The sequence below is a fragment of the Staurois parvus genome, unplaced genomic scaffold (assembly GCF_062004578.1).
Source record: "Staurois parvus isolate SC_StPar_1 unplaced genomic scaffold, SC_StPar_1.0 ptg000839l, whole genome shotgun sequence".
In the NCBI taxonomy this organism is placed as follows: domain Eukaryota; kingdom Metazoa; phylum Chordata; class Amphibia; order Anura; family Ranidae; genus Staurois; species Staurois parvus.
This window is the reverse complement of record NW_028318635.1, coordinates 3,752,663-3,764,909: the sequence shown is the minus strand read 5'-3', so window position 1 is coordinate 3,764,909 and position 12,247 is coordinate 3,752,663. Positions and strand designations below refer to the sequence as shown.

The following is a 12,247-nucleotide window of genomic DNA, read 5'->3' as shown; positions in this document are numbered from 1 at the left end:
TTTGGACACATGAAACCAGTTCCAAAAATAAATCATTCTAACATAACAAATATGATAAAATGAAATTAACTTAAAGAACGAATCTGGAATAAAACGAAACTCGTTTTTCCATCATGCACATCTCTAATAATATGACCTGATCTACGAATTATCAAAAAGACATATACTTTCATCAGTCGATTTTGAGCAAACCCAATGGACTTAATCGAAATTATTCTGACCGGTCTGGATGTAAAATTCGATCATAGGAAAGTAACCAATTTGATATGATTGTTAAGCATGTGGCACGTCAAACAATCTGATTTTCTGTTCGTATTTCTGATCGGACAGTAAGTCTATTGAAAATACAATCATATATAAACTCATTTGGTTTATGGCCACCATTAGTTTAGAGAACAAGATAAAATGATTAGAATAGGATGTACTTTGTTTCACTATTTTTGCATAACAGCAACATTGTGACACTAACTGCACTAAGATCTGCATATCCCCTGTACTATGAACACTGCTCTCCATCATGCTGCTACTTCACCCTATTTTGCTTAAAGATACCCAATTCCCAGATTAATCATGTCAACAGCAAACCCCCCCTAAGATCATGGGAACATATTTAACATATTTTATGCATGTTATTTACCTGTAAAAGTCTACCTTTTGCAGATATCAAAAAGCCTGGAGACTGCTGCTAGGCTCCTCCATATTGGATGTTATGTCAGGAATCCATTTGAGCACAGATGACAATCATGTAAACAGCAAAGACAGTAATTAGACGCAGCACCAGAGGAGGAGAGGGCTATGACATGTAATGAGGGAAGGGGCTGTGCATTTATGGAAATCATTTCAAATTCTTGAGCTTTTACCTGCATTTTGTTAAGTGGGTGACAGATTCTCTTTAACCAATAGTGCCCTTCAGCTGTCATTCAATAAAATAGAGAAGAGCTAGGGGGCACAATAACTCTCATATTAAGTGCCTACAGGTAAATTGTCTGCCAGTTTATTCTTTTATTTCATTTATGGCATCGGTTAATATGAACTCTTTTGATTTACAGAAATGACTCACAACCCGTGGATACTAACTGTAAGTATATTTAACGGAAAACAGAGTGAGTGTATTTCCACCATAGACATTTTTTAATGATACTGTAAAAAGGGCAACAATATAGTCAGGGGCTCATATTGATGGTCATGGTAGTGAAATTGTGAACACCTCCCCTGTATTGGTGGTCATGTCAGTGAAAGTGTAAAGCCCTCCTTCCCCCTTGTGCTGGTAGACAGGATGGTGAAAGCGTTGACCAACCTCATCTGCCTCATATTGGTGGTCATGGCACACCCCTCTCCCCACGTATTTGGTGGTCATGGCACACCCCCCTCCCCACGTATTTGGTGGTCTTGGCACATCCCCCTCCCCATGTATTTGGTGGTCATGGCACACCCCCCTCCCCACGTATTTGGTGGTCATGGCAGTGAAAATGTTAACCTCCCCCCGTATTGATGGTCATGGCAGTGAAAGTGTTATCCTCATCATTGATCACACACTCTTGCATTGCTTTCTTTCTCTTTCCCCAAGATACTTCACTTGTACTGAGATAATTCAGCCCACAGTACAGTCTCTCCTTCAGTGTCGGGTGCTGGATCACAGAGAACATTTCAGTGCCTGGCACCCTGCTACCACTCTGTATTCTGATTGGTGCCCAGTAGCCCTTTGTGTTGGGAACCAGGGCTTTCAAAGGGTTTGTAAACCTAAAAATTAAAAGTAAATACATTGCCTCTCATGCACCCTGTAAGCCCCATTTACACATGTGAAAACAGCTGTTACATGTGGGAGACCCAGCGGGGGTTCCTGGCAATTAGCTGTGGTCAGCACCCCCAATTCAAGCAATAGGAGACTGACAGCTCCCACAGCTTATTGTGGCCGCTTGCATGTGATAATGAGTGAATACCTTTGATGATGTAATCAATAGCAGTCCCATTCCCAAATGTGAATGGAGCCTTACCCATAATAAAGCAACAATGGCAACGTCTGAAGTCAGTCTAAAACTAGAGAAAGAGAGGAACGGTGCACGTTGGAAGAGCAATATAAGTGTAGGCAGGTGCTTACAGGGTATAACTAAATGCTTTTAGCCCTGTCTGCTTTTTGGCTTTCCATGTTAAACTATGTATGCAGTGAGTGTACAGGTTGCCCAGGGAGCTAGGAAAGGGTTAAGGTAATTCATCGCTTTCCCAGGTGTTCATGGATCTGCCCATGACAATGAGGGGAAGGTCTGCTGCGCTATGTAGTTCCTTCTGGAGCATTTGAACCCTTATTGGTTCACCTTGTTGGGATTCTCCCTGGAAAAAGGACTCTACCAGTAATGGGCTGAGCTGAATGGATTTGACTTTTCTGAAAGGTATGCAATGGGCAGCCTGGGTTAGGTAGGACTGTGTATGGAGAACTGTGAGAGACTGTGTAGCATTAACTTGTATTAGCAAAGAAACTTCAATAAAGTTCTGTTAACTATGAATGCCTGGTCTGAAATTCATCAAAGGGTGCATTAAAGTATATGGTGTATTTAAAGAACTGGGCCTGTAACACACTAGGGGATGAAGAGAAGGCGATGGAGTGCCACCATGGAGGGGTTAACTATGCTGAGGAGTGAACGGAGAAGTGGCCACCCAGCCATTGCCATGAGTAACCAGAACTGGTGGCAATGTTATAGCAGCCAGCCAGCAGGAGAATGGTACCAGGCATAGGTTACGGTGCCCTCTGGTGATCGACATGATTGGTGTTCTGACTCCCCTAGCTGTCAGTGCCCCTAGAGTACCCTAGAGCAGCACAGAGAGTCAATGAACCTAGCTGGAGGTACTGGGGAGAGTCAAGGGTTAATGTGTTCTACAAGCAGAGGTCCACGCTTTCTGCACAGCGGGACCTTCACATTGTCACTAGGAGTAAGTGGCAATTAAAGCTGGGTGGTGGAGCGGGACACAGGCTCCGCGGTGCGCCCCCCCCCCCCTTAAAATGCTGCATTCAGGAAGACAAGGTACAGTGCCACGGAAAGAGTGTTTCACATTAACAGAGCCTCAAGTTTAATGTGTACAGTATCTGTGCAAGGTGAATGGCTCTCTTCTAAGTACAGGGTGCTGCCTTAATGATGATTCTTGCATGACCAAGGTCCCCGCCTGGTTCCTAAGCATTAGCAAGAGTTTTCATGAACAGTCCCCATGCAGGGCGAGCAGGCCTGGCACACATATCGAGCAATACATAAGCTCCCCAGCACATTTTGCAGGCAGGCAGCAAAAAAGAAATCTTATTTATGAATGGAGAGACACAAGAAAGATACATATATATATATATATATATATGTGTGTATACATATATATATATATATATATATATATATATGTATATGTATGCGTGTGTAACATCAGTGGTTTATATATACTATAGCTTAAGCCAGGTTATTTTCATATACAACCATGTTTCATTTCTAAAATGAAAGAAATGTTGTGTATGGTTCACATCAAAGACCTTTCCCATAAAGACATAATCAAATCGAAAACAAACCTGTGTCAATGTTCTGCCTTGTACAATAATTTTACTGATTTAATTTTATTTTATTTGGTTTTACAGATTTTATTTGCTATAGTTTGTTTTTTTAAAGCTTAACCTTACATCAACTTTAAGTAGGCTATTTAACCCTTTATGTTTGTTTTGTTGCACATATGGATCTGAACTATCTACCTTCATTGCCTTTTAGGTAACACAGAACCCAACTATGTGAATGACAGAAGTGAGTAAACATTAAATAATGGTGATTATTATGTTTTCTGCTTGTACTCACAGCATACCTAAACCATGGCAGCTTGCAGTGGAATGTGTGGTGACATTATTACATCACCATGCAGAGAAGCCCACGGTTTTAAATTCACTTTTTAAAGTATAATAGATCCATAGTGGAAGAATAGATCTATAGATTGTGAAGATATGAAGAAGTATCCAGATACTTATTACACTACAAGAATCAAATCTTAGATCCTTACAAGCTTTTGGGGTCCTGGTGCTAGACCCTATAATTGTACCAGTTTACCCAGTACAAGGCATGTGCTGGAATTAACCATCTGTACCAGCACCACTGTCTCCCAGAGGGACCTTACCAGTCACTCATTCTCTCCCCAAGCTGCTAGTTCCCTTCTTCTCTCCATGGACCCGACACCAACTTCCCCTTGCACAACATTCCCAGCAGCTAATATTCTCTATTTTTTTTCCTGCAGCTGGTTCTGCTTTTTCCCAAAGCACTTCACAGCACTGTTGCTCCCTCATAAGCCTGCTCCAATCCAATTGACAAATCACACCTCCCAATCTTCACTACTAAACTCTCTCACTGATATACTGTAGCACAACACCCGAGAAGGCCACTAGTTGCTGATTAAAGCACAATCACTACACTCCTCAGGCCTGAGAAGGCCTTTGGTTGATGATGATTAAAGCACAGTCACCACACTCCTTCTGCCTGAGAGGGTTGCTGGTTGATGATGATTAAAGCACAGTCACCACACTCCTTCTGCCTGAGAGGGCCGCTGGTTGATGATGATTAAAGCACAGTCACCACACTCCTTCAGCCTGAGAGGTCCACTAGTTGATGATGATTAAAGCACAGTCACCACACTTTTCCAGCCCAAGAGGGCTGCTGGCTGATGATGATTAAAGAACAGTCATCACACTCCTCCAGCCTGAGAGGGCCGCTGGTTGAGGATGATTAAAGTACAGTCACCACACTCCTTCGGCCTGAGAGGGCCGCTGGTTGATGATAATTAAAGCACAGTCACTACACTCCTCTGGACCAAGAGGGCTGCTGGTTGATGGTGATTAAAGCAGAGTCACCACACTCCTTCAGCCTAAAAGGGCCGCTGGTTGATGATGATTAAAGCACAGTCACCACACTTTTCCGGCCCAAGAGGGACGCTGGCTGATGATGATTAAAGTTCAGTCACCACACTCCTTTGGCCTGAGAGGGCCGCTGGTTGAGGATGATTAAAGCACAGTCACCACACTCCTACAGCCCAAGAGGGCCGCTCGCTAATGATGATTAAAGTACAGTCACCACACTCCTTCGGCCTGAGAGGCCTGCTGGTTGAGGATGATTAAAGCACAGTCACCACACTCCTTCAGCCTGAGAGGGCCACTGATTGAGGATGAGTAAAGTACAGTCACCACAGTCCTTTGGCCCGAGAGGGCCGCTGGTTGATGATGATTAAAGCACAGTCACTACACTCCTCTGGACCAAGAGGGCTGCTGGTTGATGGTGATTAAATGCAGAGTGAGTCACTACACTTCTCCAGCCTGAGAGGGTCGCTGGTTGATGATGATTAAAGCACAGCCACTACACTCCTCCTGAAAGCAGCAGCACAGATGATGACGACCAGAGTTCTCTGTCACCAATGCAGAGGTTGCCAGCACACACAGAGTACAATTCAGGCACATTGACACAATAAACAGTCTAGGGGATGCCTTTTTGTGATTTTATTGCTGAGAAACTTGGATGGGGTGTATGGGATACACCAGAATCACCAACAGAGACAGGAGGATGCACTTCAAGCTCAGAATATAATCCTCTCGTGACAGACTAGTATAGGCCAGAGGTATGTACCCTTCATGAGAGGAAATTAACTTAACTCCAGTTCAGAAGACAGTTGTCCCATGAGAAACTAGGGGAGGCTAACAGTATGAACCTCTCAGGAGAGGGACTACTTAGCTCAACGTCTTTCCACAAAACTAAAGGTGATTGCTCACTAAATACCTCTCAGGAGAGAAATGATGAAGCCCAGAAATCCCAATATTGCACAGTCACTAGGATCTTGCAATAAAGCAGTACTCACGAGGCCTGGGGAGAAGCTGTGCCCATTCAGCTACTTCCAGTCTCCCGGTGTCCAATACCCTCTCAGTTGTAGGCCTCCTGGCTCTGCCACAGCAAGGACTTGGATGAACAGCAACTTGAAACAGCAGAATGGCTGGAGGTAGGGGTATGTGGAATATGTGGAAGTCCATGGACAGGAAGACACTGCTGTTCTAAAGCTTAGGCTTTTAATGTGCTCCTCCACCTTCTGGGTACACATCCCCAGGGATTGGCTGCAGCACAATAAATATTCATGCTTCCTGTTGGCCTTACTCCACTCCTATTTTCCAGAACTTTCTAGAAGGCAAGGAAGAGCAATCAAACCTGCAGCCTGTGAAATCCAGAAATCAACAACTGCTCCAATCATTACAGAGGCACTAAAAAGAACTATATTTACCTAACATCCAAGGAACCTAACTAGGAGGGTGCTACACCACTTTCCCACAAGCTTGCAACATCCCATTTCCCTCTCCTTACATAGCCATTTCTCCATCTGCTCCACCAAAACCCTCTTTCATGCTCCCACGCAAGCACAGAGCAGTAGTACAGTGTACAGTTAATTTTGGATTGATAGAAATTCTGTGCATAGAATATATAATGACTTTTTATTTCCAGGATTCAGCTCAGATTCCAGTAGATGTTACATGTAAGTCAAACTTATTCTACGTTTATTTCAGACGAGTTTATATTTCTTCTACATTTTATCTACCTATTTATGAGCAACAAATCAGTGTTTAAATATCTCATTGTACACAATTAATATCATAGCTGGGAAATTTCAAAATCCAGTCCTTCAGGAAGGAGAGTAGCCCTGCACACTCTTTGGAGGAAAGTTTAGTATGTCCATACAAAAGAATGATACAAGCAGAAGTTTATAACTTCACAATAATAGACACAAGATTAAAAGCTTATAGTAAACAGTACAGTTGGCGTCGCTTTACAATGTACAGAAATAATTACAGAGAAAGTATAACCAAGTAATAACTAATTTTTACACCCTAGGAGAAACACACTCAGTTCTCAATTGCAGAGTAGTACCAGCAAAAACATCCCTACGTCTAAGGAAAGCTAATATTATAAAATTCCCATAATGGACTGTCCACCAAATAAAGTGTCTCTAAAATAATAACAGCCCACACCAGAGCCCTACTTCCACCTTGCTGGCGCCTGTGATGAAGTGGAGTTTTGTGCCCATTACTGATCCAGCCATAGGCCCATCCATATCAAGAGTCACTCTCATCTTATCAGTCCATAAAACCTTTGAAAAATCTGTCTTCAGATATGTCTTTACCCAGTCTTGCCATTGGCACTGGAGGATAATGGGTACTGATTGCTTCACATTTGATTTTTCTCAAATCTTTAGCAATTTGCGTCTTTTTTTTTTTTCTCAACACGTTTCTTGTGGCTCTGTTGACTATTTGCAACAAAACGATTGATGGTTCTGTGATCACGCCCCAATATCTTAGAAATTTCAAGAGTGCTGCATCCCTCTGAAAGACTTTTTACAATTTTTTACTTTTCAAAATCAGGTATATACTGTATCTTTTTTGCCCATTTTGCCTGAGGAAAAGAAGCTGCCTATTAATTAATAATTAAAAATCCACACCTTGATATAGAGAATTGATCTCCTTAGACTACACCCTACCTCATTACACAAATACATATCACCTGATTTGCTTAAATCCAATAAGCATTCAAGTTTATACAGCTTGGAGTTGGACAATATGCATAAAAAATGCATAAAAATACTTACTTGCCTAATAATTGTGCACACAGTGTAGTGTCCTCGAGGCATACTATAACACAGATTCAAATAGCAGTAAGGAAGAACCAGGGATTTTACCATAACAAAAAAGCATAGACAGTTCCACCCTGGGTTCCCCTCTATTACATTGTAATTGAGATAACAGCACCACGTAGCCACCCTACCAGAGGTCTCTAATATTGGGGTTGGAGGCACCATCGTCAGTATGCTTAATTTCAATATGACAGTTGAAACTCTGGGTTGAGAAAACATGTTTTTAAAATCAGAAATTCAATAACAGAGTACCTCCCCAAACATAGTTTTTTGTTGAAAAAAAAAGCCAAAATATTCCAAGAGAATGTAGAGACAACAACAGACCGGAGGCATTTTCCATGCAATTAGAAAGAATGAACCCTTTTAAAAGCTACTTAACATGTAAATCTAAAGCCAAATCTTTTTTTTTTCTGTTTTGGATAGAGTAGGGTCCCTTTGGGGAGATTTCCTTTTATGTCCTATCTTGTAGACCCAACAAGTGAGACAAATGCCCTCTTAAAACAGTTGTCTTTGTAACAAGTGTCCATATTGGAAGATTTCCTTTCTATTTATTGTCAAAATGTTGGATTTTTCCTTACTTTTAGTCACACTGACAATGGCCCTTCACAACAAACAGAGTCAGGTAATTCTGACAGCGATTCTTAGCCTATGCTATTCAAAACCAATATGACAAGTTTTGGCTTTAGCTACAAAATTAACAGAAACACAAACACGTACTATTTTCTGTGCAAGTATATCATGACAGTCTCTTAAATTGTATATACAGTGTAGGCTAAACTTTCTTTAGTTTTGGATAGACTAAAAAAGGGTAAAAACTATGTGAGTTTATTGTTTGTGATCTGTATATGTATACCACTGGGGAAATTTAGCTTCACTTCCTGTCCCAGAGACAAAACAAAAGTTAGAGTAAATCTCCCCAAATTATTTTAAATCCCCTACTTAGGCAGCTGTTTCCAAAACAGGTGTCTTCATTTGAATGACATTTATTTACTTCTTGCTCTATCTAGAGGCAACGCTAACATTTTGGGTTTCCCTCCACTCTCTTTAACAGTGACAATGATCAGTACAAATATAGGGGTGAATCTCCTGAACTGGGACACAGACAACAATATAAACTTTACTGGGGGTCTAATTCTTTCTCCCTCTATCCAAAATTTTAGTGAAGAGGTTTGGCATAGAGATGCAGTTTAAGGCATTTAAAGCAGAGTTCCACCTGAAAAAAAAGTCAGCAGCTGCAAAAACTGTTAAAATACAAGACACTTACCTGTCCCTCGCTCCAGCAGTGTCCTCTCCACCGCTGGTTTCACCGGTCGTCTTCTCTCCCTGGCGCCGGCATATTTAGTGTGGACACCCGGCTATGACAGCTTACGTCTTCACAGCCAGGTGCCCACTGCGCATGCGCAAGAAATGCTGCACTTTGTGAATGGCCCTGTAGTCTTCTGGAAGCTGTCACATGTCCCAGAAGACTACAGGGAGGGAGGGGGAGAACAGCTTCCGCTTCTGATCGCCTAGGCGATCGCAGCGTAAGTGGGAGCAGGTACCTGTCAAATTCGGGTACCACCTCCCACCCCCGCTCCCCAAAGGTGCCAATCTTTAATGGGGAGCGGGGGACAAAGGCTTAAAGCAGAATTTCCCCTTTTGGGTGGAGCTCCACTTTAAGTTATCTGCTGCGTCCTCTAGAACCTATTGTGCAAGGGTTAGTATAACAGGGCAATGGGGGATATGTAAAAACACACAACACCTATGTAAATATTTTCTTTAGTATAAATAAAAGCAATAAAAATAAAAAAAAGGACATTCTATACCAGGGGTCTCTAAACTTTCTAAGAAAAGGGCCAGTGTACTTTCCTTCAGAGTCTAGGAGGGCCAAACTGTGGCCAGTGGGAGTAGAATATTTCCTTGCGTCAATGAGGAGTAAACAATCCCACCTTTGGAATTAGGGGGAGGAATAGTGCCCCATCATTGGTCTGTGGAAGGAATAGTGCCCCATCATTGGTCTGTTGAAGGAATAGTGCCCCATCGTTGGTGTTAGTACAAGGAATAATGCCCCATCGTTGGTGTCAGTGACAGAAATTATCCTCTATTATTGGTGTCAGTGGCAGGAATAGTGTTCCAAGGGCCGGATAAAGGCAAAGAAAGGGGAGATTTTGGAGACCACAGTTCTATATGAAAATGTCATATTTAGATTTCTAGACAACAGGTGGAGCTCTACTCTTTTTACAGGCTGAACATGGTTGTTTGTTGATTAAAGTTTGTTTTCAGAGATCAGAAGCTAAAATGTAAACACACAGGCATACACATAACTGAATGAGTCAGAAGAGTCATTCAACCTTTCCTTCTCTCCTTACCTGTTCTCCTAAATTGGGAAATGAGTTTCAAGCAAAGTGAGGAAGGAAATGTATAATAGTTGTATTTCTATTTACACACCTTCCTCTGAAGTTTCAGCCAGACTTAAACGAACCCCAAAGAATTGAGTTACTGCTGTGTTGCCTCCTTAGCTAACTCATAGTGCTCTGGGAATTCTTTGCTGTACAAATAAACATTTAATATACAACAAAGACATAAAATACATATACCCAAATCCAATGGGTTTTACTCTTCATATAAAATCCTTATTTTATGAAGCAAAATATTTTTCTGATTTTCTTAATGAAACTCCATATGGCCATGTTTGAATAGAGTAGACAGGTAGTCACTCATTCAGTTGCGTGTCAGTTTCAGCTTGAGCTATTAAAGCAGTATTAAACCCAAAAGCAAACATTTATTATATTGCATCCTACCAATTCTTAGATGTGATAAATGCATTAGTTTTCTTTTTTATGCTTTCTTTCCTCTATTTTCATCTGGTGATCCAGCTAGCAAGTCTGTTGTTTTTCAAAAGCACAAGCTCTCCAGCAGAATGTATCCTTTTACATAGATGAAACCATTTAACACTGCCAGGGGTGCTTACAGTGGACAGCTTTTATTTATTCATGTAAAACCATTATCCCAAAAGGAAAAAAATGTTTGTTGTAACTGATTATAAACTGTGAGCTGGAGATCGGCTTCAATTTGTTAGTGTATTTAAATCTGCTAATACATTTAACACTCCCCTTTCTCCAGACTGATAATGTTGCTGTCTGCTGTGCCTCCTGTGCACCTTCATCCAGAGTAATGTCTCACTAATACAAGAGGTTTGTTATTGGCCAAATGATCAGGTGAAACCAGAGGGGAAAAGGCAAAATAAAAGAAAACAGCCACCACATTTAATGACTGGTAAGCTGCAATATAATACATTTTTGGTTTTGGGTTAAATCCCACTTTAAGCTTTGTACACAATTTATTGCCAGCAAATCAGGTAAACGCAGACTGGCAAATATAAAAAGGAGCATAGAGCTTCACCTGCTGGCTGGAAATCTTAACTTTAAAATATTTATAGGTGTGCAATAAGTTTCAGTGAACTATAGTTGTCAAGTTCAACATTTTTTTTTTCTTTTTAGTGTCCCTATAGCATCAGATTACTACAATTTTGGTAAGAAACTTCTTTGTAACTGTAGAGCAATCGTACAACATAAAATAAAATGTTATCCTTACTGTGTTATTTATCAGTTTAGCATTTTGTTTTCCTGTTTATATTTTCTAGCCGTCAGCCTTTGTTTGTATGTGCAAACCATAACTATATAAAGTGCACAGGTATAGTCTCCTAATAGTTCTTTGCAAACGCTATATATATGCAAATTATGTGCATAGAAAGGTCATAGAGGACTAAACTTATTGAGGGTCAGCTCATGCACATGGGTTTATTTACTAAAACTGGAGAGTGCAAAATCAGGCTCACTTCTGCGTAGAAACCAATCAGCTTCCAGTTTTTTTTTGCCAAAGCTTAATTGAACAAGCTGAGGTTAGGTGGATCCCCTTGAGACCGTGCGTGTGCACGAAACGCGTCAGTGAGGAGCCTACGTGCTGATATCACGCCACCATTGTCCACATGATGGTCCGGTGTCCAGCTTTGTAAGTACTTTTTATCCATTGATGATTTTATGCTCCACGTGGTTGCTATCTTTTAAAACATACTGTCTCCGGGCTCGGTCTATGAGCTTGTCCTCTAGGAAGAATCCCTTTCCTTTGTTCACCGTGGGCTGGAGACAGAGACTTGGCTACTCTACTTTTGATTGTTCATTTGGTGTATCACTGGCTTCTGGAGAGATCCCACCTTCAACTGGGTCACTGGCAGGAGGAACAAGCAGGAACACCCCTTAGCCCCGGTTCACATACAGTGGGGCAAAAAAGTATTTAGTCAGCCACCAATTGTGCAAGTTCTCCCACTTAAAAAGATGAGAGAGGCCTGTAATTGGCATCATAGGTAGACCTCAACTATGAGAGACAAAATGAGAAAACAAATTCAGACAATCACATTGGCTGATTTGGAAAGTATTTATTTGCAAATTATGGTGGAAAATAAGTATTTGGTCAATACCAAAAGTTCATCTCAATACTTTGATATATATCCTTTGTTGGCAATGACAGAGGTCAAACGTTTCCTGTAAGTCTTCACAAGGTTGGCACACACTGTTGCTGGTATGTTGGCCCATTCCTCCAT

General features: G+C 41.3%; 1 protein-coding gene across 1 annotated transcript in view; it reads left to right on the top strand.

Moving 5' to 3' along the window:
* The window catches only part of LOC149443693 (uncharacterized), a 59,088-nt gene that overhangs the window by 32,879 nt on the left and 13,962 nt on the right, over positions 1-12,247 (top strand). The window contains exons 6-9 of the mRNA XM_089655398.1: positions 1,050-1,078; positions 3,735-3,767; positions 6,486-6,516; positions 11,148-11,179. Coding sequence (XP_089511524.1) covers positions 1,050-1,078; positions 3,735-3,767; positions 6,486-6,516; positions 11,148-11,179 — 125 coding nt within the window. The remainder of the gene's footprint in view (positions 1-1,049; positions 1,079-3,734; positions 3,768-6,485; positions 6,517-11,147; positions 11,180-12,247) is intronic.